Raw genomic sequence first — 27,828 nt, forward strand, 5'->3', positions numbered from 1 at the left:
ATCAAGGCCATCATCTCAATCCTCCTGGCAAGGCATCATAAGGTTCCAGGCTATCTGCCGACATTTCCAACCAGGCCAATATTAAAGAAAAAAGGAGCAGAATTTTGGAACGTTAAACTGGTTCCACCTGTATTGAAACCATTTGAAAATAGCATCAGCATATATAACAGAAAACCCTAAAACACAGACAAGAATGGCATTCCTCATGCAAATAGGCAGGAAAAATTCCTTTGTTGAAAGAAGGCCATTAGATGTTGTGTTGTTGTAAAGGAAAATGGCTCCCACAGACTCATAGGGAATGGTATTATTGGAGGTGTGGCCTTGTTGGAAGAAATGTGGCCTATTGAAGGAAACATGTAACTCTGGGGTGGACTTCGAGGTTTCGGAAGCTCAAGCCAGGCCTACTGGCTCACTGGCTCTTCCTGTGCCTGTGAATCCAGATGTAAAACTCTCAGCTCCCTCTCCAGCACCATGTCTGCCTGCATGCTTCCTGTACTGACAATAATGGTCTCGGCCTCTAAACTGTAAGCCAGGCCCCATTAAATATTTTTCCCTTATAAGAATTGCTGTGGTCAGGGTTTTTTCTGAAACTGTTTCTCCAACCAAGGACCATGTATGGATATAACCTAGAACCTTTACTCGGACGAAGCTCGTGGTAGCTCAATAACCAATTGGTTTCCCATAGTAAGGGGAACAGGGACTATCTCTGACAGGAACTCAATGGCAGGCTCTTTGACCTCCCCACTCCCCAAGGGAAGAGCAGTCCTGTTAGGCCATAGAGGAGGACTTTGCAACCAGGCCTGAAGATACCTGATAAGCTAGGGTCAGATGAAAGGGGAGGAGGTCCTCCCCAATCCATGGACTCGGAAAGGGGCAGGGAATGGTAGAGGGAGAGAGGGTGGGATTGGGAGGGAATAAGGGAGCAGGATACAGCTGGGATACAGACTTAATAAAATGTAACTAATAATAATAAACAATAATAAAAAAAAAAAGAATTGCTGTGGTCATGGTGTCTCTGCACAGCAACAGACACCCTAACTGAGACAGATGTCTATACAGTATAGCCTTCCTGCAAAAAGAGACCTAGGTCAAAGAAATAATAGTATGCATCTTGTGTCAGTGAATTTCAAAACTGCACCATTTTTTTCTTACTGTGATTTAAATAAACAGAAAGTTACAACACTGATGATCTTTAACATGCTTTTTCCCCCATGTTTCTATACATATCAGGCTACATGCTGCACTGGGAAGGCATGAGAATATCTAGGCCTTGAATGTCATTTGCTATTTCTCGGAAATATATCTGCAGGCCTTGTTTTAAAAAGAAGTGCATATTGAAGTAGTTCGGATTTGTCTGGCATTATAGGATGGAAGCTGGTACTAAATATTTTTAAAGGGTTACATAAGCAGAACTGATCTGAAACGTTTAATTCAGGAACATGAATTAAGATTATGGGATGGATGTAAACCACTGGGGATGAGAAAGAAAGGAGTCAAATGAATGGATCTTTAATGGCCTGGTCTGTGGTCCTTTCTGTGCAAGCCTCTGAAAAGTGGAGAAATCATTTTGTTGCATTTCCCCATTGTTTTGTTTTCAAAGTAACAAATCCCAAGTCTATGAGTAGTTTGTAATGAGCTTTTGCATTTGAATTAAAGATTGTTAAACAAAAAAATAGAAGCACAGCTCTTCATCCCTGACGGAAACTTTAGTGAGGTAGTATTTCTCCATTTCGTTCACCCTTCAGCTTGTCCAGTATCTTCCACCATGTTTGACTTCTCCATGCTTCTTAATATTACCTGATACTTTAACATATTTTCATCTCTTGGATATTATCTGTTATTACTGTTGGAGGGGACCAACTTTATCTTGCATATCCCAATTCCTCCAGGGTCAACAATAACACAGGGCATTGTCCTTTATCTAAATGTTTAGGATCAGAAATTTGTCAGAGTGCTTGAATTTTTTTTTAAACTTTGGAATATTTTTATACAAATAATGAGGTATGTTTGGAACTGGGACCAAAATCTAAGCATAAAATTCATTTATATTTTACATCTGCCTTATTACAATACATAGTCAATATAATTTTACATAATTTTAGTATATCATCTCAGCACTCAAAAAGTTTTAGATTTTGGAGTAGTTTAGATTATAGAATTTTGATTGTGTGCATTTATAAATTTATAAATAATCAGAGCTCAGTAAGTATTTATATTAGGACTCAAATAAGTTTTCATCATTGATAACTTTAATTATATCATTATTATTAAGTATCAAAGATGATAACAGCATGTGTCCATATAAACCATGCAACTAAGAATTTTTAAGTTGATAACCATGATAGGTAATTTTACATGTCAGTTTGATGGGGCCACAAGATACCCTAAAATTTGTTCGAGAATTATTCTAGGCACTTCGGTGAGGATGTTTTTAGATGATGTTAGCACTGACACTGATAGATTGAGTGAAGCAGACAAACTGCTCTCCCTAGAAAGAAGAGGACTCATCCAATCAGCTGAAAGCTTGACAAGACGAAAAGGCTAACCTCCCTGAAATAAGAGACGGATTCTTGCTTGATTGCCTTCAGATTAAAACTGAGCCCACCAGCCTCTGGATTAGAAGAGTATCAAGGACTCCCCAGGGCCTCCCAGCTTTTTGACCATAGATCTTGAAGCTTCCCAGCCTCCATAATCACATTAGCCAATTCCTCATGGGGAATCCAAGACACACATGTGTATGAGCTCTGATTATCTGAAGAGCTCTAAGTAATGTAACCACCTTGCTTGAAACTATTTTCTGTCTGTGCATATGCAGTGTATACATGTGCTGTACGTCTATGGGTTGCCTTACCTGCATGAACACGTGAAGCCATGCAGATGTCCACTTCCAGTGCTCTCCTGTATTTCTGAAACAGGGTCTATAGTTCTCTGTTTGGCCAGGGATCCCCTAGTACCTGCGCATCTCCACTTCACGAGATCTGAGGTTACAGACACACCTGCCCAGCTGTTTACACAGGAGCTGGAGTCGCAACCTCTAGTCCTAACACTTTCACAGCAAGCATTTGACCACTGACCTATCCTCTCAGTCCCCACAAACTTCTCCTTTTAAAAGCAAAATATAAGTGGGGTCCTCATTAATAAATATAATCTTTTCATGCTCTTCAAAGAACATTAACTATTAGCTGGACCATATCTATTGAATAAGTTTTGTATTTTTTATTACGTGTTTTCTATGTATGAGTGTTTTGCCTGCATATATGCCTGTACTTCATGTGTGCCTGGTGCCTACAGAGGCCAGAAAATAGTACTAGATCCCATGTGAATTCTGGGACTAAACCTGAGTCCTCTGTCAAAGCAACAAGTGCTCTTAACCTCTGAGCCATCTCTCCAGCCCTCGAATGAGTTGTAACTTATGATAGACATATTTGAGAAACAAGAGGTCTAGGAAAGGGCTCTGTGTCTTAAGAGAAGGAAAACTAAAAATCTAAAATAGTAAGAATAAAATCACACAGGTACACACATACATACCCACAGAAAGAGAAATACACACACAGATACACACACACACACTGAAGTCCACAAAACATATTTCAATATTTATTTAAAATTCAAAAGATGTGACTAAAATCAAAGGCCATGAAGTGTAGACCTCTCCATATGCAGTGACAAGATGCCTGGCCTGCAGAGAGCTGTGCTTCTGCTCAACAAGCTCTTAGGGGTCTGCACACGATGTGTCCCTTCTGGGCGTGAGTAATGGAAAATAACTCGGCTCAAAGTGGAACACGTAAATTCATGTTTCTGGGTATTACCCCACCAAATCACTGGAACAGAAATGCTGCAGACACCTGCACTATTCTTGCAATCTGCATTTGAGGAGTCCTCATAAGCAAGTGCCATTTAACTTACATAAAGATGCACACAAATTAATCTAGCTTTGAGTGAATTAAGATTGTTTTGCTATTTGACCGAAGGTCAATGCATGAAGATTCTAAAATGTTTTTAGTTTAAACGATATAAAAAATGTTTCATTTCAAATGTGTCACTACTTAGATTTTTAAAAGCCAAACAACTCTTTATGTCCTGCTCAAAGGAATAGTATACAATTTAAGGAAGCTATAAATACTATCTACTATGAAAACATTAAAACTCCCACCTATTTTTAAGGCTGCCATATTTACAGATCTTGAAGATAAAGTTTAAACAACAGTTCATTAAAGAAAACTGAGCATTAAGAAGATTCTACTTTGGGCTAGTGAGATGGTTCAGCAGTTCTGAGCACTGGCTACTTTGAAGAAAAGCTGGATGCACAGGCCACAGCACACACACTGAGTGGCTCACAACCTCCCGTGTCAACAATTCCAGGGAAGCCAATGCCCTCTTCCGGCTACTGTGGGCACCTGCATGCAAGCACTGCACATAAAAACATGGAGCTGGGCAAAGTGGCCTTTAATCCCAGCACTCAGGAGACAGAGGCAGATGATCACTGTGAATTCAAGGCCAGCCTGGTCTACAAAGTGAGTCTAGGAAGAAAGAAAGGAAAGAAGAGAGGGAGGGAAAGAGAGAAGTCGGGAGGGAGGGAGGGAGGGGAGGGAGGGAGGGAGGGAGGGAGGGAAGGAAGAAAGAAAGAAGGAAGGAAGGAATAGGAATGAACATAACTAAAAAATAAATAAAACTGTAAAGGAAGAATATTCCAGTCAAAGTATCGACAATTATCTCCAAACATGATGTATCCCAGTTTGTTCCTATTTAGCTCAAATGAAAGTGTAGGACATAAGCCATCCTACTATCCATAGGGAAATAATTGAGAACCGCTGTTAATGCATTAGTCATGAACTATCTATAATAGCATTATTTCATTTCAGGCTATGAAATGGTAAGAATATAGGCATTTTTCTGATTCCATATTAGAGTATATCAATTTCTTGTTGTAAAGAATTATCAAACACGGTAAAGTTGCACACAGAACAGAATCCAGAGAACAGAGGTATCAGGGAGCTACATACAGCCTGTATGTTTCTGAGTATGCTGCTTCAGTACTCTATGATTAGTTCCAAGTCTGTAACACCAAGAATCTGCCCTTCATTACCTTTTAGCTCTTTTCAGTGCTTAAAATTATGATACCATATGACAGAACCATTTAACTTGCTAATCTACACATAACGACTACACGCGCCTGACAGGATCATAATTCGAGTTTCCTCATTTTCACACTCTCTCAATGATGAAGTTAATCTCTAACAGAAATGATACCATATTTGAACAATGTATCATACATTTGTATTATAAAAATCAAAATAATGTTCCAAGTTCATCAGAACAGCTAGGTTTTTTTTTTAATTTATCTAAAACCTAAGGCTTCTTTTTAAGCCAAGCAAGAAAAATGAATACATATACTTTCAATTCTAACACTGAAGGATTTTTTTTAACATAAAGGGCCAAAGGAGAGGCAAGGCTAACAAGGTTACAACAGGCCCTTAACATTTACAAGGTAAAAGAACAAATGCTATATCACTACAAAGATTCCCTTGTTTACGGTTTGTTTGTTTTTTAACATCAATCTAGGAATGTTAAGAAATGTGTGAAGCGCCAACCATGATCAATAACATGGCGTTATGACAAGCAGTTATCACTGTGCTTCTGAGTCTTATTTTGGACTGATGGATGAAACTGAAGATGTCTGCTTCCATAGATGCCGCTTACAGACATCCGTGTTAGCGCAGAAAAGCACTGACGCTGACACGCCATCAACTGTCTGCGCCATCCGGAGACTGGAATAGGAGCGGGATAAGGTGCGGACTCTGGAGGACTTCGCTCTCATCAAGAGTCCTGGCGAAAGGAGGGCGATGGCAGAGTTACAGGGTGCCATCCTCCACTGAGGTGACATGTTAACATATAAAAATGGTCATTTCCATTCAGATGCCAAAGGGGGACTTTGGTGAGCCGGAAATCATAAAATTCCTCTAAAGAAGATGCTTTTTGTCTCTCGTTTGCTAGGCAGCAGCAGGGTCAGTTACAAACCACACAACAAGGACACCAGTGACAGAGCCCAGCTACTGCAGTCTTTGGCCACGGACTCAAATCCTAAGAGTCCTGCCCACGGGACCCTGCCTGCTGTATTCTAAAATTCAGAGCGCAGGCTCAACTTGATCCCAGGACTGAGGAGGCTGAGGCAGTAGACTCACAATCAGTTAGAGGCCACCTTGAGTTACATAGTGAGTTGTTCCTGTACAATCTGGGCTATAGACTAAAATGTTATCTTTAAAAAAAAAAAAATACTAGAAATCAAGAAAAAAATCAGAAAACTCAATCATATAAAACTACGGAGTTTGCATGAATATTGTGGACATATGAATACAAACACAATAAATAAATAAATAAATAAATAAATACATAAACGTGATTTTTATAATTTTAACTAAAAAATTGAAAAGCAAAATTTTATACAAGTAAAACTTATAACAAAACAAACATATACATATGAAACATGTGACTGACATCACACTCACTTTTTGTCATACAGAAAACAGCCACAAAGTTGTCCTTCAAACAACACTCATCTATTAGCTCACATTTCTGTAGCCAACAGTACAGAAAAGACTCCCTTCCAAGGACTGACACAATTTCACCTTCTCAGGAGTACGGGAGGAAGATTATCTTTCTTTCCTGAATGCCATATAATATAAACTAATCGTGGAAATAAAATTTTCATGTTGATAATCCCAGCAGCTTCTAGGAGTCTATACATAGAGGGAGGAATATAGGCACTCTTGAGGAACGCCTTAGAACTCTGCCTACAACATAAACAGACCATTTGGTGAAAAATAAGTTTCAAGTTACCAAGTAGAAATGAGCAAGCGGCAGAGAAAAGCAGTGTTCATAGGAGTGAAAAGAAACTTTTAGAAAATAATTTACTAAGAAAAATCAAGTGCTACAAACATATTAGTGCTCCTTAGCCAATCATCGCTGGAAACATGAGAACTAGTAAACAATAAAAACTGTGTGTCTGCAAAACACATGGTCATGGTCATCTGGCTTTTCCTCCCACCACATGCTCCGCTCTAAGAGTTTCAGCTTGATTTGGTGGCAAACACCTGTGACAATACTCTGAAGTCCAAGGCAGAAGTGAGTTCCAGAATAGCCTGAGCTATTGAGTGAGAGAGCAAATCAAATCAAATTGAATCAGAACAAAACAAAAAAAAAAAAAAGCAAGGCAGAGGGAGCGTGACATCTACCACGAGCAGTGTCAGCACTGCGATGTTTTAAATATTAAACTCAGAAGGCAAGCCTCATTTGTCCTTCAATCCCTAGACCTCAGAATGATGTCTCCCTCTACAAACATGCTGCCTAATATGTGAATGCCAGGGAGTTAGGCATCAGGATACAGGGTTGCATAACTCATGCTCAGATGCACCTCATTTGTCAGTCATGATGTTCATAACATTCAAAATTCAAGAATTCTGTAGCAAGTGTACACTCAAAGCACTAGGATCCTAACCCTCAACAGAAACGAGAGGCACTTGGCAAGCCAAGAAGAAGAGTGAAAGCCAAATAAAAATTACTAGAGAGATGAGGGAGGGTGCCGGGGAAATGGGGAGCAAAGGGTACACCATTAACTAGTTAAAACTGTGCTAATGAACTGAAAAAAAATGCAAATAACATAACTGCTTAGAGACACATGCTAAAAGGTAATCAATAATCTTTTCCTACTTTATTATGTTTATATTATTCATGCTTCCAAAAAAACTATTGAATAAAAAGAGAAAGATGTTGCTTTGATAAATGATCAAACTGCTTGGGAAGGTAGCATACTTCTTAACCCTGACACTCAGGAGCTAAAGGCCAGTCTATACTACACAATGAGGCCTCGTCTCAAGAAACAAAGGAACAACCCGTAACAATTAGGACCGATGGTATAGCTCAGAGAGTAAAGGTATTTTTCACAACACCTAATGACCTGAGTTCAAACCCCAGTACCTACATGGTATTAGCAAAGAACCAACTCCTGCACACATGTACACACACACACAAAGAGAGAGAAACACTATGTAAGTTCAATAAAATAATAAGTAGACAAACATGCAAATTAGGAGAGCTCTGCTAAACTAAGATGTAGCGAATCTTGCTTGATTCTGTTTAGTGCACTCCAACCCAAAGCCCTGATTGCTGGGAACAGTTTATTCACTGATTCCACAAGCACAACACAATGGGATCACAACACAACGCCCCCATCCTCGGACGCTCTAGAGCTGAAAATTCACCATCAAGAAATGAAGATGTCATTTGGCTGACAGCATTTTAGTAACAGTGGAGAAGACAAAATCCTCTAGGTTAACTCTTCACTTTTGTAAGTGGAGGCCTCAGCTTATAAAACTGAGAAGAACTGACTGCCTCAAGTCTATACTCTCCATCTTCATCTTGTCCATGGCTATCAAATCAGTCCCTCCCAAATCTCAGATTTTATCATCAATCACAAGAGAGCAGTCTGGTCAATCCCTCCACACAGGGGTCAGTCTCTACAGAGACACATGCTGGCTCAGGACCAGGGAAGCCTGACTGTGACTGAAGGGGAACGCCTACATGCTCAGCAATCCAACGGACATCAACTTATTAGACCTTAAGTTTGCTGAGGGAAATCCAGAATCACTGCAATTTGTGCATTTCTATTTTTAACTTTTCTTCTTGGGCGTTTTTCCTCAGTTCTTCCCATGAGGCAACATATAATAGAGCACTGAAAAAAAAACATATATATATATATATATATATATAAACTATTTGAAGTGGAATTAAAACCAATATGATCTTCTAACTACTGAATACATTGCTTTTTTCAGTGCGGTGCCTCTATCAGTCTCCAAATCATTTTTAATGTTAAAAGTTCCCTTTTTCTGAGCTAAAAGCTAATAGAAAAACCAAAAGCTCAACAAAGGCCAAATGGTGGTGGCACATGCCTTTAATCCCAGCACTCAAGAGGCAGAGGCAGCAGGCAGATCTCTGAGTTCAAGGCTAGCCTGGTCTACAGAGTGAGTTCCAGGATAGCCAGAGCTACACGGAGAAACCCTGTGTCAAAAAACAAAAACAAAACAAACAAACAAACAACAACAATAAAACTCAACAAATGAGAACAAAGGGCCAGACATGATCACTGTCCCCTTCCCGGCAATTAAATCAACATTAGTGGAGTTGTCACATAGTGGGACACTCAATCAATTACTAAAAATGTTATAGTCAATATTTATTTGCACAAAATAATACAAAGCACAGTGGCTCCACTGGGAGAACCCCCTTCATGCCTATAATCATCATTACCACACCTACCGGTGGCAGCAGCTTCTGGTTCTGCCGCTTATCAGGCTTTCTCACAGCTACTGCTCTTGTAATACTTACACGATTTTCCTCTTGTCTCGGTCCCCAAGGGTTTGACCATTGTCCTTGAAGAGTCAATATGAAAGTCCAATTTCTTCAGTGACAGGTTGTAGGTCTATACTACGTTCCGGGGAAATGTGCCAAAGAAACAGAGGGGATTTGAAAATGATGCCAGGATGATTCACCCCTGAGCCCCTGGATTATGGAGATATTGCTTTAATAAGCACGGTCATAAGAATGATAGCCACAATTTGGCTGGCATATTCAATCAATGACAGCATCATGCTTCTTTGTGGGTTTCTGTCATCTCAACTATTTTTCACTGACTTTAACCTCTTTTTGAAGGTGCTTCAGGGTTTGAAAAATTATAAAAATCCCCTTGTGTCCCTTTCCTGGAGTTCTTTCATAGATCTTATTGATCTTGTGCCCCATTCCTCATTTCTCAAATTTCTTCTAAGAAGTGATCTGTTACCATCCTTCTTCAGTCTTCTTATAAAATGTAACACTTCATGCCAGTGTGCTAGTAATCTCTCCTCACACTTCACTCCTGACTCCCTCTCCAAGCTGCGGATGCCCAGAGAGAATGACATACAGGGAGGTGCCAACCCCCAGGCTTCTGACATCAGTCACTACCATCTTCTGTTCCGTCATTTTTTTACAGGACACATTTGCTTTTCAAGGATCAACATTCAATTTCACTTTCTATGCACTATAAATCAAGTCTTCAAAAAGTAAAGAAAATGTGTTTCTCATTTTGAAGTTATTTTAAACAGTCAGGTCCTTAGCCAAGTCCATTTAATGAAGCTCATCTTTGTAAATTCCAAAGTCAGAATGTAAGCGAAATGGCAGGAAAAAAAATTCTTCCTTACTTCCAGATAATATCACTTTAATCAATTTTAAGTAAAATAATGAGCTTACTTAGTAAACACAAGATACAAAGTTATTAGCTTTAGGAAACTTTCATCAATCTATTATTCCTTGCTGTGGATGCCACAAAATGTGCTCCAAGACTACTGATTAATTTATAAGTCAAGACAGAACTACAGTCACAAGGCCATCTTATAGATTTTCTGTAGTCACTTCAGCAATTAAATTGAAATTAATAGGTTATTAAGTAAAATTTCTTACATGAACAAAATTTAGTTCAACGTTATAATTATACCATCACACACTAGCAACATCCAAATATTTTTTAGAGTAGAATTAGGCAGACACAAGTGGAATAAGAAAAGAAACCTGATTTGTGCATTTAAAATACTTATTTCTAAGTGTCCTTACAATTCTTAACATGAGCTCTTCAACCCAGAGGCGCCAGACATGTTTCTGAATTAATTTCCACATGGAAACCCCTGGGATGAAAACTCTAACTGTGTGATAAATTAAGTTGCCAAACGAAACGGATTAGCGATCAGTGCAATGGCCTGATAAGCTGTCAGATCCACTTTGGACTGGAATTCATTCTCTTGCTCCACCTGTTCATTAAGCACTAAGTTCATGGCAACTCCAGTGACTGATTGCACATTAACAACCATGTATAAGAGGTGGTACAGCTGGCCTAGTCAACTTCCCTCTACTGGTACATTCATTTAAACATAACTCTCTGATTATTTATTCTGTTCTTAATCCCAGTAAGGAAAACGTACCTCTGGTTGAATTTTGGATACAACAGAAATGTAGCATGTCATAAAATTTAAAATTAACAAAGTAAATTGAACCTCACTAAAGATGAGAAGATGAGGACATCATATACCACAAGTGCCTCTTCAAAGTTCTAAAAATGAAGTAGATGATGGGAAGATCATTGCCTTTGTGCTGTCAGTTTGTCAAAATTAAGCATTTAAATCTCTCTTTATTTATAAAGCAAATTTGCTTGACTCTAAAGCAAATACTGTGTTCCTACAACTAAGAAGGTTAACTAAAGAAGATAGTGAAAATACTAACCTTCCTTTCTTCAAAATGGTCAAATTGTTCCATATATAACACCAAACTTTATAAATCACTGGCAATCAAAAAACAGCAAGTTTGAGCTACAATAACAATACTTTATGTGAGGACTTTTCATCAAGCACAAAGTTAATAAAAAGAATCAGTAAGTTCCTTGAAGATCCCCAAATTTAATGGATTGCACACCATGAAATGTAAGGGTGGCTTTGTTACTGATGCACCATTTTCCTTTGCTGCTATTTATGGAGCCTGATTTTTATATGAACTAAATACTACATTTCAAAATTCTTCATATATTCCTCCTCTACGCATATAAACTATGGACTTATTTCAGAAACATTAAGTAAGCAAATAGTGAATTGATTATAATTCTATTCAGCCGACAGAGCAAAATGAGTATCATTCAGTTCTATGGTTCACAAAAATAGAAGCTCCATATAAGTTACAAATAATGAAGAAAATAACTGGGGAAAATTCTGTTCCTTCTTTAAAAAATAACATTTGTAAATGGGCGCTTTGTCTGCATGTATGTCTATGTACCATGTGCATGCACTGTGTGTGGAGGACAGAGAGGGTGTTGAATCTCCTGAACTAGAGTTGCAGGTGACTCTGAGTCACACAGAAGCACTGCGAATCAAACCCAGGCCTTCCGAAAGAGCAACCAGTGCTCCTAACCACTGGGTTATCTCTCCAACACCCCTGGAGAAATTTTCCAGTGGCAATAATCACACCTCAGTGCTAACTAAGTTTGTCAGTAGAAAATTTCATTTTCAACTGAGACCCTCTTTTTCTGCTATAATAAAGTATCAGAGCCTTGGTAATGTATAACAAATAGAAATTTATTTCTCACAATACTGGAGGTTCAGAGTTTCAAGATCTGAGTAAGATCTCCTTGTTATTTATAATATGAAAGAGACATTCTAGAAAGAGGCTGAGAACAGAGAATGGAAAGTCAGGGAATCAAATTCATTGCCCAATCAGGAACCCATTCTCTTTGCAACCAAATGACTTTCTTGCTAACAGCATGAATCTGTCTATTCAGGGGGATGGCCCTCATTGCCTGATGGAGATACCACCTCTCAACAAGACTGCTTTGGAGGCTGCTTAATGGACAAACTTAGAAGACATGTATATGATATATCTGTCATATACATATACATGTCACATATATTCTTCTATATATGTGTCAATGATATATATCCACCTTTGGTTAAAATTAATAAAACTTTGCAGCAATTCTAATTCATTATATAATTATTAAAATAAAAAACGTATAAAGTCAAAGATATGGTATATTCTAAACAAGATTTTACACAAGCTTCAAACGACTCCTAGGTCTCATGAAATACCAGGCAGAAGAATCTGGAGAGATGGCTGAGGGGTTTACATGCTTGACCCTCAAAAAAAAAAGGACCAGGGTACAGGACTTGACAACCCAAAGAAACGTGGTAGGCATGATGGTTCACCAACAGTTCCAGTCTGGAAGGAGGAGACAGGGAACCCCAAGAGCAAACTAAGTGGTGAGGGTAGCTGTGCCAGAGAGCTTTGACTTACACTGAGACCCTGCCTTGGTGAATAAGGTGGAAACACGATGAAGGAAGATTCCTGGCATGAGTGGTGGTTTACACACACAGACACACACAGGCATATGTTAGTAAAGGCATCCACACAACATTTGCCCAATATAACTGGATAGCTCAGTGGGTAAAGGTACCCGCCACCAAAGCTAATGGCCTGCATTTCATAGCTAACCCACCTAGTGGAAGTTCAGGAGCATCCGCTTCTGAAAGGTGTCCTCTTGCCTCCACATGCTTACTGTGGCACATGCTACATCCCACTGCACACACCAATAAACTCACTTAAAAAAGAAAAGAAAGAAAAGTGAGTAACCTGTATGTTTCAGTTAAGAAACACTCAGTATCAGTATCTTCGGGTTCTGAACAATCACACTCACACACAGCTCTTCTGACACTATCAGAAAATTGCTTATTACTAGTGCCAACAAAGCCTATGGATAAAATCCTTCCTTCCACATGTAACAATACATGTCTTCCAAAAGTAAAAAATTGGAATTAAAACAGGACTGAGAGGTAATGAGGAATCAAGGGGCAGAGAAATGTGATTTGGAATATTAAAAAAAAAAAAAACAACACTGACTGCATCAAATGGTGCACTCGCTATCTCTGTTCAGGCAAATGCCAGCTTCTGTAGAACTCTGTAAAATTCACCTTGCTTTCCCTACTTGAAGTTTCTTAAAATTGTTAGGAGTGAGGGTCCTGTTACATACAATTCCTGAACAAATACGAGAAAGGCTGCCTGGAATCATAACGGAGTCATATGGAGTCATGGCTCTCCATATCATTTGCAGACTTGAGATAGGGAACTCTTTGAGAGAGGAGAAGAGCAGGTCCCCTTGAGGGAGTGCCAGGCTACAAAAGCAGTTTTCCTTCCCCAAAATACCGCTCCTCAAAGGAATGGAAGTTGTTTAATCAGCATGTCTGTTCACTGGGGAGAAAGAAGTAATGGAGCTGGGGCCACTACACAAGGGCTCTGAGTCGGTACTGATTCCAGGTGACTATAAACAGAACAACGGCTCTCTGCTCCAAGCATAGACTCATGGAGTCAGATTATCAATGAAGTTTTAGCCAAAATCTACTTCACAATGGGTCCAGTGGGTCTCTGAACTCATCCTGTGTTTATTTCCCCGGTCCCAGAATACACAATTGGGACACTTAAACGGAAGAACTAGCAGAATCCCCACATCGACTCTCTGATCAGTGGAGTGAGAACTATTATGGTTGGAGAGGACAAATGGAATTCACTGGAGCTGCCACCACCAGAGAAAATAGTGACCCCAAACCAGCTTCACTGCCCTGGAAGGATTCCAGAAACTAGTGCCCTGAAGGACCTGAAAGATGCCCAGATGACTGTTGCTGCCACAAACCCCATAACTCTGCTATTAGGCCTGCACAGGAGGTAAGATGGTAGTTCAAAATCTCATCAAGTAGTAACTCCAACTGCAGCTGCTCTACCAGATGTGCTTTCCTACTGGGCAGGTGACGTTTCCTGGAACCCAGTATGCAGCTACTGATTTCACAACTGCTTTTCCCTTTATACACTTCCATAAGGACCAGCATGCATTCTGCTTTCATCTCTCAGGGCCGTGAGTACACTTTTACAGCTCTCCTGCAAACCTGTATCAGTTCTCCAGCCCCGGTCAATACTGGGTTCATGGGAATCTTGACCACCTTTTTCTTCCACAAGGCTTCATGGCAATAATATCGATGACATTACATGCTGATTGGACCAAATAAGAAGAAAGTAGCCACCACTATGGACTCGTTGCCAAAGTCATTTGCTTATCATAGGACTGGTGCACTACTAAGTGGCCGTACCTGGAGTTTCCTGCCAAGAAAGACGCACAATGCAGTGAGCCTTTTGGATTCTGGAAGCAGCGTGCTCTTTACTTGGAGTATTTACTCTGGCTTACAAGTGAGCTGGAAAGATACCAGTTTTGGTGGGGGGGCGGGCCAGAACAGAAAATCACTCTTCAATAGACCCAAGCTCTTGTGCAGGCGGCTCTGCCCCTTGGGCCCTAAGATCCAGCTTCCCAAAGCTATTTGTTGTGGAAGCAGCAGACAAAAGTGCTTTTTAGAGCCCTAGACGGGCCTCCACAGCTGAATCACAGTGTATGTCCTCGTGATTTGGAATCAAGGCCCTGCCATTGTCTGAAGACAACTACTTCCTGTTTGAGAGGCAGTTCTTAGGTTGTGGTTGGGCTTTAGTAAAAACTGAATACCTGACAATGGCCACCAAGTTACTATGCCAGCTGAGCTTCCCATCATAAGCTGGGCATTATCTGATCCACCAAGCCACAAGGCTAGATGTGCAGACCAGCAAGCCAGCATCAAATGCAAGTGGCATGTACATGCTCAGACAAGTGAAGGTACTGAAGTAAGTTACATAAGGAAGTTACCCAGCTGTGTATGATTCCTACCATTCTTTGTTCCAAAGCATGCATCTAGGACCTGAAAGGATGTGCTCTGTGACCACACAATTGAGCTGGAGAAAGCCCAGGCATAGTTTGCAGATGGTTCTACATGCTATGCAGACGCCACACAGACGTGGACACCTGCAGCATCACAGTCTTTATTTAGGATAACCCTGAAGGATAATTGTGAAGGGAAATCTCCACAGCGGATGAGTCTTTGGGCAGTGCACATAGACTCTTCTGTCTTCCAATACAGCCTAAAGACCAGGAGCTCTCCAGGAATCCCCTAACCTTCAACACCAGACTGAGACTGACTACGAGACACTTTACCTCATGGGCTGAGCAGATCTCAGACTCTTAGACTCACCAGTGTACGTGGAACTACCCAGCTCACACTGTGTAAGCCACCCTAATAATTCCCCTTCTCAATATGTAACCACTGTATCCATTCAGCTCCACTAGTAAATATGACTACTACAAAACTGTGTCACTATTTAACTCCAGGAGACACTCTTAAAAGGAGAGATAGTAAGGATTAGAAACAGAACAAAACTCAGAGAGGCATTTCTTAGTAGCCATCCATTATCTGTAGCAATTATTTTCTCTTGAGAATCATCTTTAAACTATGTGGAGGATCTTAACATCTCATTAGATTCCACAAATTCCTTAAGAGAAAAACAATAATGATTACAAAAACAAAGAAGTGCTGCTCCCAGATAAGAAACCTATGATGGGATATGAATATGAAAAGAAGAGTGAACACGATGGTTTAACACAGCACAGAGCACAGAAACTAAACACTTTACGCCTTCTCGCAGAGGATATAGGGTTACTTTCCACCAACCACACTGTGGCTCACAACCGACTTCTCTAGATTTAGTGGCTCCAAGCCCACTTTTCTGGCCTTCTCTGGCATCAGGTACACATGTGCTACACATATGTATTGCACATAAATTTTTTTTAAAACAGCCACAGTTCTTATTGCATAGTTTCAGAATTCATGGCTTCTCTTGGATACAACTCAAGTAAATACTGTAATACCTGAAACTACCAGACACAGAATACAGACTTTTAATTGACCATAAACTAGCTATCAGATTTTAAAAGATTCAGAACATCGTGCAGCATTCCTATAAAAAGTCCCTTCTCTGACTTTTGAGATAAGCAGTGTAATCTGCTACCATTTTTATGACTGTGGCTCTAAGTAATGGGTACTGTAAGAAGCACTTTCTCTCTTGGTTTTCATTGTCTTTGTATTTTCAAAATAGCTCTGTGAAGCACGCCTTATTCTATATGTCTTTTTAACCAATAAAAAAAAAAAATAGATGTTAAGAATGACTGAATAGTTTTCCAAACTTTCCAAAGCTTCCAAAGCCAGAAAGAAAAAAGAAAAAAAACAATACTTAAAATCATGACTGATCTGATCCCAAGTGTCTCTGGTTAACTGAAGGGAACTGTCCCTCTCCTTGGAAGCTGGAGCGTGAGGCAAGAACAAGTGAAGAGTAAGCAAATACCCTATCTCACCTTTTCTTTTTGAATATTACTGTACTAGCGAACATTCACTTTTGACTAAAGCCATATCATTTATGGTTGGAGCATTATCCTGTTTATTACCTAGCCAGCAATCTACAAATAAATTTAAAATTTTATCCCATGCAGAATCATTTTCTTTGACTGTGGAACCAGCAGAATTGTCTCTAATGACATAACACTGAACCATGAGTTAGGTTTTACACTTTTTCCCAACATCTGTCCACACCCAAACTGTTTAGTCAAGAGGCTTAGGACAAGATTCTACTTGACTCTGGTCAATATTTACACCTCATCCTATGTGACACTATGTTAAGATGGTGGTCCTACTTGCTGTAACCCCAGATTACAGTAGATGTCCCTGGTATGCCCACAATTGGTGTATGGTACTTTCTGATCAAGAAGAAATTGAGCTGGATTCTCCATGGTGACTGAAGCCTGACAGAGAGAAGGTAAGAAAATAAGCAAGCAAGTGGAATCACCAGAAATTTATCAGAAGCGTATTTCAGAGAAAAAAGTAATATAAAAATATAATCTTCTTTTAATAAGACCCTCAGAAATCTGGCAAGGGCACTCATTTCCAAGGGCAAAGTTTTGTTTTTTAATAATATGACAGAAAAAAGAATGGAAGGAGGCTGAAGATTTAAGGATGTAGCTCCAAACCTCTCTTAAAATTCAATTCAGAAAATTACGCTAAAACAGGAGAGAATATATCCTCTACCTCACGGCTGAAAAGAGACAAGGAACAAGTAATATGTCCACACTATATGAAGAGTATTTTAAAAGTAAAATAACAGTTATAGCTTCTAAAAAATTAATTCTCTGCCTCAAATTTTTATTAATTCATCAGGAATTAATCAAATCAGGAATAAAATAAAAATTTACAAACTTACTTTGCATCCTATCTTTGCATTTCCAATGACAATACTTCCTATATACTTACCATACAATGAGACGCATCTCCTTGGATCCAAGCCATCTTCTCTACTATATCCACCTCTCTACATGTGGGAAGAAACTATTTTACTCTCAGCCCTAAAGATAACATAAAATTTACTGAGACCCACAGGAAAAAAATTAACACTGGTTTTCCCTGGTATTCTCATTTGCCTCAAACAGACTGATTAGCACATTCTTTGTTTTATACAACTAGATAAAGAAGTGAGGGGAGGGCAGACTAGACAGGAGGAGGGAAAGGGGGAGAGAAAGAAGAAGAGAAAAGAGAGGGAGAATGAATTATTGATTATGGCAAGAGACTAGGCAAGGATATGTGAAGAAAGATACATCTGAAACACTGAGGTGTTCAACGTTAACATCTGGGCTATAAATAGACAGTAAGGATAGCAGGCTAAACAGAGAGGCAACATGAAGAAGAGCATGTTGTCTGCATCTGGAGGTAACTGAGGTTTCCGTCCAAGCACTCGGGATTCTATTGCAGTACCCTGCATAAAAAATGAAGGTCATGGACATGAGCTAAAGGAGACTGTCAAATACATGTCAGTGAAGTGAAAAGAGAATTAAAATTCAGTAATGAAGTAACCAGTGATATTATAGTGAAAGAATACAAGGACCAGGGCTGGGAAGATTATCTCAGCTGCCCATATGTTCCGGGGGCCAGCAGGAACGCCTGATTTCAGATCTCCATAAAGGCTGGGAGGGGCAAGCACCTGCAATCTTAGCACTGGGAAGAACCCCTGGGGTGCAAGTCAGTTAGTATTGTCCAATGGGTGAGTTCAGAGTTAGGGGAAGACCCTGTCTCAAAATAAACGGTGAGGATCACAGAGGAAGATGGCATTTGGAGAACTGCTCAGGAAGGTAATGGCTTCTCCAGCTGGAGCGTCTGCTGTCCACTAGAAACAGATGCTTACAGTGGAAGCTGGAGGAATGCTGACTGTGGAAGGCCTCCTGCTGTGGGCTATCTCACAGCAGAAAGCACGAGTGAAATCCACTCCAGAGCTAGACATTAATAACTACGACAGCTGAATTATACCAAAGTGCAGACCATGTGTCATGCTGAACTACATACTTTCCACATATTATTTATGATCTTCCTCTGACCTTTGTCTCCAGTATTAGTCCCACTTTATATGTGAAAAGACTAAAGATTAAGAGACCGAATAATTAACCTGATCTATCTGGGGTTAGCAATTGACAGCAAGTGTTATAAGCACAGTGCCAATAAGCTGTCTAAAGAACTAAATAAATATTCAGGCCTAGAGGAAAAAAATGGGTTTTCCAACTATGAAACCCATAAAATCAGAATTAACATTTTCCTTATTGTCTACAGAACACAGGACTATGTCAAATGATCATCTGTCACCCAGCTCTTAAATAATTATCATGTGGATATAATATACTTTAAGAAGATATGATTTAGACAGAAGCTTAAAATAAGAATGCCCAAATTTCACAAGGATCTTATGATGATTCTGAGACTCATTATAAATGAACAAATATGTCATCTAAGAAGGAATATGCATGGAAATACATATGGAAAGATATTCAACAACTTAATTCTTTGGAAAATGCAAATTAAAGTATAAGACACCAGTACACACCTAGTGAAGTAAAATAAAAAATAATTCTAACACCAAATACTAGTAAAAAGCTATCGAAACTGTATTTCTCAAACACTGGAAATGTAAAATAATACAGAAATTATGGAAAATTGCAGGGTTTTTTATAAAATTAAAAAGGCATTTATCATAACACATGTGGTTATTAATAGCACAGAAACAGAAACCTGTAGTCATACAGAAACTTGAATATTCATAGAATATATTCATAGTTCATAGAAGCTTCACTGTTAATAGCAAAAGACAGCAGAGAACCCAAATGGCCATCAATGGGTGAATGGCTAAAATCTTTTCTAAGTCTATTATGCCATCAGAAGAAAAACAGAATGAAATACTATTTGGTACCAGAGAAAATGAAACAATATAAATAGCTTTAAAGGACATATTGTCCAGTGGGAAAACTGATCCAAAAGATTACATACAGCACATGATTATTACTCTTATATAACATTTTATTGTCTATATTCCTTTTAAAAGATCATTATTACATGCACTTATAAAAATAGTATATTTTGATATATGTATAAAATACAGATTGATCAAATTAGATAATTAACATCTCCAAATCCTTGCTTCCTACTTCTATAGTGAAACATTTAGCATTCAATCTTATTTTTGAAAATAGGCACTATAATTGCTTATAATCATGCAGCTGTGCCATAGACATCAAAAACTATTTCTCCCATGTATGTGCAAATTTTATCCCTTTGATCGACAATCTTCCATCCCTTCATCATCAACCCTCAGTCTCCACTGGACATCTTCCTACTCTCTAGTTCCACGATTTTACTTTCTTGGCAATAACAGTGAAAGGAGAACAAAAGGATGACATGAAAGTAAAAACCTGCAAACAAAGGAAACAATTAACAGAGTACAGAGACAAGCCATAAAATAGAAGAGAGTATTTTTCTTAATAAAATGGTTCTATATGTGAATTGTGGTGCTGGGTGCAGGAGTCTCTACATGGGATAAGACTGCACCTATGTACACACTTACAAATGGTGTTAGCAATGTCAAACCATTACATGGTGGAGACTAACATCTGCAGTTTAGATAACAGCAGTAAATAAGTATCAATTCCCTACAACATGGGTGAACCTCACTGGTAAAGTGTTTACTAAATGCTCAAGGGCTAAATGTGATCCTCAACACTGTAAGAAATATCAAACCTGAGTTTCTCCTATCAAATACTATAAAAATTGTGTTTGCCTTGTCCAGACACTTCAGTTGACTGAGAGACCCTTTCTCTGCCATGCCAAACTATTTCCATCAAAACTGCTACGAATATTTGAATATCAACATCTCAGGTCTCATGTTATACTACAGATTACAAGATACCACCATTGCTGGAAGCTTGCAAAAGACTACATGGATTTCTTTATTTTCCTGCAGTTTACTATAATTACTTCAAAATAAGATTTAAAACTGAAACAGTCCTAAGTGTGAGAACTGGAACCTATGTGTGCTTGAATCTAAATGCATGTTAGTTCCCTGACAGCTAAATGCTGCCTATTGCAGCCTCTTTTCCTAGAACACACACTTTTGTGTGCAACTGCCTAAAAGAAGAATAAAGGGGAGCCTATCTCAGGTAACATTTAAGAAAGTTTAAGAGATTTCAACAAAATTTTAATTAAGAAGTATAAAATATCAAACCTTCCCATTCAACTATAAAGATCAGTTGTTTCAATATACTAACATGGTCATGGAAGAACCTTGGCAGTCTGGCAGAAAGTGACAGCGGGACAGCTCTGCCACCTGACTGTGAGCACTGCCTCTTGCTGGAGACAGCTCTGGAGTTTTCTGTCACATTGCCTTGTGTACCTGAAAGCTAACAGCTGTGCCTCTCTGTTCATACCAGGCCAACAAGCTGCACAACAGAGAGCTGCAAATAGAGCCGTTACCTGTACATTTGGTATTTTCTTTCCCATCCACCCAGAAACTACCTGATGAGCCAGCCCTTGTGAGCCCAGCCAAATTATATGCATCTCAGCCAGAGAGCTAGAAGGTACTGAAGGTGAATCCTATCTTCACATTAAGTCAGCATAGTCACGGACCCTCTGCAACATCCATGAGAAAACTACACATACAAGGGAAGGACAGTGGACGAGAAGCAAAAGAGTGAGCTAATGATGTTTTTTACTGATTAACAATATTTTATGTCAACAAAAATTACTCAGATATTTTTATTGCTTGATTAAACAAATGATTTTTAAAATCAGAGCCAACCTGCCTCACTGTATTGAGTCCTCAGTGCAGAATACGCTATTAGAGATGTGATATTCAGCTGCATGAAGTCAGGTTAACACATACACAGTGTGAATATTTCTTAAAAACATGAAGTCAAGACATTGCTTTGGGTGGTGAAACAATAAAGAGAGAAAGTACCATTATGTGCTTCTTGGGGAAGAACATAAGTACACAGCTAACAGAACCCAAGAAAAGTCATTGTCACTGTCGAGTGAACAAAGTAAATGCAATATTATGTTAACAAGAAGAAAAAGAAGCAACTAGAATTATTGGCTAAAAATTTCAAAAACATAGTAAAACATTGGTAGTACTTTTATAAAAACTTTCAAATCTTAAGTATTTTAGAATTAAAGTTTATATATTCATAAAAATTCTGGCATAATAAACCATTGATCAGTTACTAACCACAGGGATATTGAACTAAAACTCTGTGCCTGAGTGTTCATGAGGTATTTTCCAAGACCCTGAATTCTTCACAGGCCCCATATACTAGAGGGAAAAAAATAAAAATAAAAACACCCTGGGCTACATATAAGGAACATCTGAGCCTTCAAGATGACTGAAGGATAGAAATCAAGCCAAAAGAAGACAGCCAGACTGGGCACAGGCGCAACAATCTGCACTCCTTTTTGACAGGAAATGCCATCTCAAAAAGGTGACAAAGGCATCAGAGGAGAACAGAAGCAAAGAGCCATTGAAAGAAAACTGAGCCTGACTATGGCAGAACTGGTCCTTTTACAAAGAACTGTGAACAAGAACTCTGAACGGTGAACAAGCTCACTGGACTGCCAGTCTTCCTGCTAGACCTCAAGAACTCTGCCCCGTTCTTCCTCTGTCATCTCCAAGAATTTTCCTGCTGCCCTGTGCGGACTGAGCGAGTCATCTGAGAACTGACTGTGTAAATCACCTTCCCTACACCCTGCACTTCTGGAAAACAACGTTCGCTGTGTTCTGAGAGGTGGATAACTCTAAGTCAGCACTCTTCTTCTCAGCTTACAGAAAACCCACAGGTGGCCACCGGATAGCTTCTGCCGAGTCTGGACCCAGTCTACACTCCCAGTCTGTCATCTCACTCATGCACTCTCTGTCTCCATTTCCCCTTCTGGCTGGTTAAGCCCAGGAAGTAGATTCAATAACCTTAACTCTATCTTCTGTCCTGGTTCTAAACTGCTGTATTTTGAGCCACCATGATTAATGAAAAACCCACCACCCTAATGGCTCCTCCAAGGAGCCACCTGAATAATGTCTTCATTCAATTCCCCACAGCCACTCCTTCTATAAGCATTTACATCTTCCAGTAAATGAAAAGTCCTTTTCTGCTTGACCTTTTAGATACTGAAAAGATCCCCTGAGTCAAATAGTTCCTCCACTGCAACTCTCCTCAGCAATCCATGGCCACCATCTCCTTTCCTTAATGAGCCCAGAGGTTAAAGACTGCCTTCACCTAAGTCTAGACCTACTGTTGTTTGACAATTTCAACCTACAAAGGGATTAGCTTTCTAAAGCACATATCATTTTATTAATATTTACCTGTATAGAATCACAAATGTTACATCCCTTTTATATATAATTATACAAGAAACATATAGGAGACAAGAACAACATAAATAACATGCTATCATATTTCCTTCAATATTCTAAGAAGAAAATTACACATTAAGATATGCAGTGAAATGCATTTCATAATAAAAATGAAAACTTATACACAAGTGAGACTTTGAAAGCAAAGAAATAATTTGTGCACATTTTCTTCTGGCTGGCATAATCTGACTGAATACTCGTGATTTATGCAAAAGAAAGGGAAAGCTGAGCCACTGCTTCTCCGTAGCGCAGGCATGAAGCCGGTAATCACATAACCGCTGAGATTCGCCCTGAACAACTCTTTACAATGGTTTTCCACTCCTCCTATCGTCCCGGCCTCTTAATTGGATACATAAATAAATCCTCCATGTCTTTCATCACAAAGAAAAAGCTATAAGGCATTTCCACACCAAGTCAATACAGGAAATGTTTTAAAATTGTAAAGGCACAGCAAATAAGATACAGAAAAGTGAACCACTCACCCGCATTGACTATTGCATCCACCTCTAGCAGTGTGATGTCACCTCTGTAGAGAGAAACCTTTTCACTCAAGCTTTTCTTCATCTGTGGTGTTTCCTGTGTATTTTCTTCTGTAATAAAAGAGATACATATTAATAGTAATAGTCCTAATTTAATCAACAACTTTTTGTGTATATGCATCTGTGGGTTCATGTTGAGGAGTGCATTGGTATGTCATGTCATGGTGCAAGTGTAGAGGTCACAGGACCACCTTAGGCATCTGTCCACACCCTCCACGCTGTTTTGAAACAGGGTCCCCTATCCCTGAATGTGCCAAGCTAACCTGACGACAGCATCTGCATATTCTTATCTCTGCTTCCATCTTCCCATACGCACACTGGGCTAATAGGCACTCAGACACATCCGTCTTCCCATAGGTGCCCTGGGCTTACAGGTACTCAGACACATCTGGCTATTGATGTGGGTTCTGGGTGCCAAACTTAGGTCTTCATGTTGGAATGGCAAGAGCTTCTTCTCACTGAACCTTCTCCCCCAATACTAACCAACTGCTTTCTAAGCACAACACCTATAAGAGCCAGTATGAGTCACAGGGTTACAAAGGAAAATCTCAAATATGTGTAAGTACCAAGGGTGTGAGTTATTCTCTACTTACACTCTACTTTCAGTATAATGCACTGTCTCTACCAGTGGTCAGTTAGGATTTTTGAACAACTTCGGGCAGTATATATGGTCATTAAAAAATCTAACACTATGAATTTCATTATAATATCATTATATTCATAATGAACAGATATGTGCAACAACAGAGAAACCATATTCCGTAGTGAAGGAGATTACTTCCACTTTTTCCAGCTATTTAAGGGAATCTTTCAAAACATATTTATTTGACCATTTGATTTCAGCTCTGCTATGTCTAAAAAGATGCCCCACCCTGGGAAGATCTAAATTTGTGAAAATGTTCTTTCCTTACCACATTAGATTTAACTTTTCGCTCTATAAGACAATGTTACTATGCAGGAAAAATAGTTGCACCCAATACACAGAGCCAGCAAGCTGTTATAAAACCTGACACACTGTTATATACTTGAGGTAAGTACTACTAATTTGAATTGTCATTTATTTTAAGACAAAGTCAACCTGCTTAACAAAGAAATATGGATAAATGTCTTCAAATACATAGAGACTATATAAAAATAATTTAATCATATTTTAAAACATTTATAAACTCAAATGTAAGTATTTATGAAATTGCATGTCTTTTATGGAAAACTATAATGCTATCCATTCGATAAAACACTTCCTGATGAGCATGTAATTTTAATGTATTTAGAAGACAAGAAGTGATAGGTTTTGAAGCACCTAAATTACCTAATTGTCTTTGGGGGCTGTCCTAGTGTGGTTCTCTCCTGCTGTGATAAAGACCATGACTGAAAACAACCACGAAGGTGAAAGGTTTTATTTCTTGTGCTTACAGCCCACACCAGGAAAGGGCAGGGCAGGAACTTAAAGCAGGCTCCTAATGGCTAAGAACTGAAGCAGAGGCCATGGTGGAATACTGATGAAGGCTTGCTTTCTCTGGCTTGTTCATCTGCTTTTCTAAAACAACTTAGGCTCCCTCTCCGGGAGTGGCATCACCCACAGTGGGCTGGGCCCTCCCACATCAGTCATCAATCAACAAAACGGCCACAAACACATATCCATAGGTCAATGCAATTAAGATTCCTCACACAGCAAGGCCATGAGTTCTGCATCCTATCATTACTGCTCTTAGGACCTTTAAATTTAAAAATCCTGGTTCCCAGCTAAAGTTTACTGGACTACAATAAATATTACAAAAGGCTCCTAAAATGTCAGAACTCCTATGGGTATTAAATTAGCAAGATATTCATAAAGAAAACAAAATTTATTTGTATTAGGGAGGTGACAAAATGGACTTATCAGCTATTCTCTACTTTTAAGACATAGGTCCATAAACTAAGCCCCTGCTTCCTCATGGAGTGCTCTGTGTGCACTACTCTATTTGCCATGCTACATTAAGTTGCTAGATACTGGCAGGACCTCAGGACATTGATGCCGAACCTCTCCTTCATAAGCAATAGCTTAGCAAACCAATGACTGAGACTGCAGCACTCTTAAGTACTGATCAGAGGCATGGAACTTGAGTCCTATCTCTGGCTATTTGAGAAAATATAACATTTTGAGCTGCTCAGAATGGCATAAATTAATAAGCATCTAAATTTGGTTCTAAGAGCCCTACACCTTACAAGATCACTGTGAATCAAGAGGTTTTGTGGTTAAAAAAACAACAAAAGATAAAAAACAACAACAACAACAATAAAGCCCAAGGATGTGTCCATTCCTTCCCTCCTCCCCTCATCCTTGTAAGGAACAATCCAAATGGACTTGTCAATCACCTGGATGGGAAAATGCCCCCAGGAGAAAGTCGTTTATTTAGTGATTTTAAAAACAATCACTGAAATTTGAAAATATAAAATATGCCTAAAATGATAAATTCTCTAGATATTGTTATGTTTGCCACTTAAAATACACACTGTCTTTGACAATTGTCCGCTCTCAGGCCTTGAGAAGATGCACTGCATTACACTGTCCCCTTGGACATTCTCATGCCTTGAGAATGTGCCATCTTCTCCCCTACAGTGTCTCTTCAAAAGTATTTAAATGGAGATTACAAGGATCTTATGAAGCTAAGGATGGAGCAAAGAATTCCACAGCAATGATTTTAAACATGGATGACACTTCTGGCTTAAATGGAGGCTACAGTTTTCCTCTGTTTGAGCCAGTGAAGGAAAGAAGTAAAATAAGAAAACAGACTCAATCCCAATAGAGAAAGAGGAGGGGCTTCAAACATACACAATAGAAGTAATAGAATACCTGAAAGCTACATATAAAAAAACAGAGAGCATAGAAAAACCAAACACGGCTCCAGCTCACAGCTCCCTGGTCAGGCATCCCTTCAAAGTGGTGAGTCAGGTAAGAGATTCTACCTCACACTCATCAGAATGGCTAAGATCAAAAACTCAAGTGACAAAACATACTGGTGGTTATGCGGAGCAAGAGGAACCCTCCTCCACTGCTGGTGAGAGTACAAACTTGTACAACCATTTTGGAAATCAATTTGGCGGTTTCTCAGAAAATTGAGAATAGTTCTACCTCAAGACCCAGCTATACCACAAGGACCCTTGCTCAACTATGTTCACAGCAGCTTTATTTGTAATAGCCAGAACCTAGAAACCCTCAAACAAAGACTGGACAAAATGCGGCACATATTCACATTGTAGTGCTACTACTCAAGTATTTTAAAAGGACATCATGGAATTTGCAGGTAAACAAATGGAACAGAAAAGATTGCTCTGAGTGAGGTAACTTGGACTCAGAAAGACACACATGGAATGTACTCACTTTATAAGCCATATGGTACAGGATAACCATGCTACAACCCACAGACCCAAAGAAGCCAAAGAGAGGATGCTTGAATCTCACTAAGAAAGGAATAAAAATAGTACAGGGGTGGGGATGCAAATGGGAGGTATGGAGAGAAGAAACAGGGTGGGGAGTAGGGGTTGGAACAGGTGGGATAAGCATGGGAGGGCAAAGGGAGAGAGAACTGAGATACAGAACTGGTATCGATGAGTGGGGCAAGGGAAACTCTCAGGAATCAGTGAGGGTGACTCTAGCTAAGACTACTAGCAATAGGGAATATGGAACCTGAAACAACTACCACTTGTAGCCAGGTAAGACATGTAATGGAGGAAAGGGGACACAGACACAAACCCACCCACAAAACCTTCAACCCACTGGGCACAATGGCACCTGACTATAAGCCCAGCACCCAATAAGGCAGAGGCAAGCAGATCTCTGAGTATGAGGTCAATCTGGGCTACTAAAGCAAGTCCAAGACGGGCAAGGCTACACAGAGAAACCCTGTCTCAAATTAAAACAAACAAAACACTTGACCCTGCCTATAAGATGTATAGAGATAAAGACGGAGCAAAAATTGAGGGAAGGGCCAACCAATGACTGGCCCAACCTTAAACCCATGCCATGAGAGTGAGCCCACCCCTGACACTATTAATGATATTTTGCTATATAGGATAA

General features: G+C 39.3%; 1 protein-coding gene across 17 annotated transcripts in view; it reads right to left on the reverse strand.

Moving 5' to 3' along the window:
• Macrod2 (mono-ADP ribosylhydrolase 2) overlaps window positions 1–27,828 on the reverse strand; it is a 1,947,949-nt gene that overhangs the window by 1,850,773 nt on the left and 69,348 nt on the right. For 14 of the 17 annotated variants that reach the window (XM_060383167.1, XM_060383164.1, XM_060383165.1 and 11 more), the window contains exon 3: window positions 23,715–23,822. In XM_060383167.1, the coding sequence (XP_060239150.1) occupies window positions 23,715–23,822 (108 nt within the window). Of the gene's footprint in view, window positions 1–13,063; window positions 13,166–17,771; window positions 17,830–19,835; window positions 20,249–23,714; window positions 23,823–27,828 lie in introns of those variants that run through there. The other 3 variants (XM_060383172.1, XM_060383178.1, XM_060383173.1) reach the window with 3 other exon arrangements.

This window comes from Meriones unguiculatus, chromosome 4 (genome assembly GCF_030254825.1).
Source record: "Meriones unguiculatus strain TT.TT164.6M chromosome 4, Bangor_MerUng_6.1, whole genome shotgun sequence".
NCBI lineage: Eukaryota > Metazoa > Chordata > Mammalia > Rodentia > Muridae > Meriones > Meriones unguiculatus.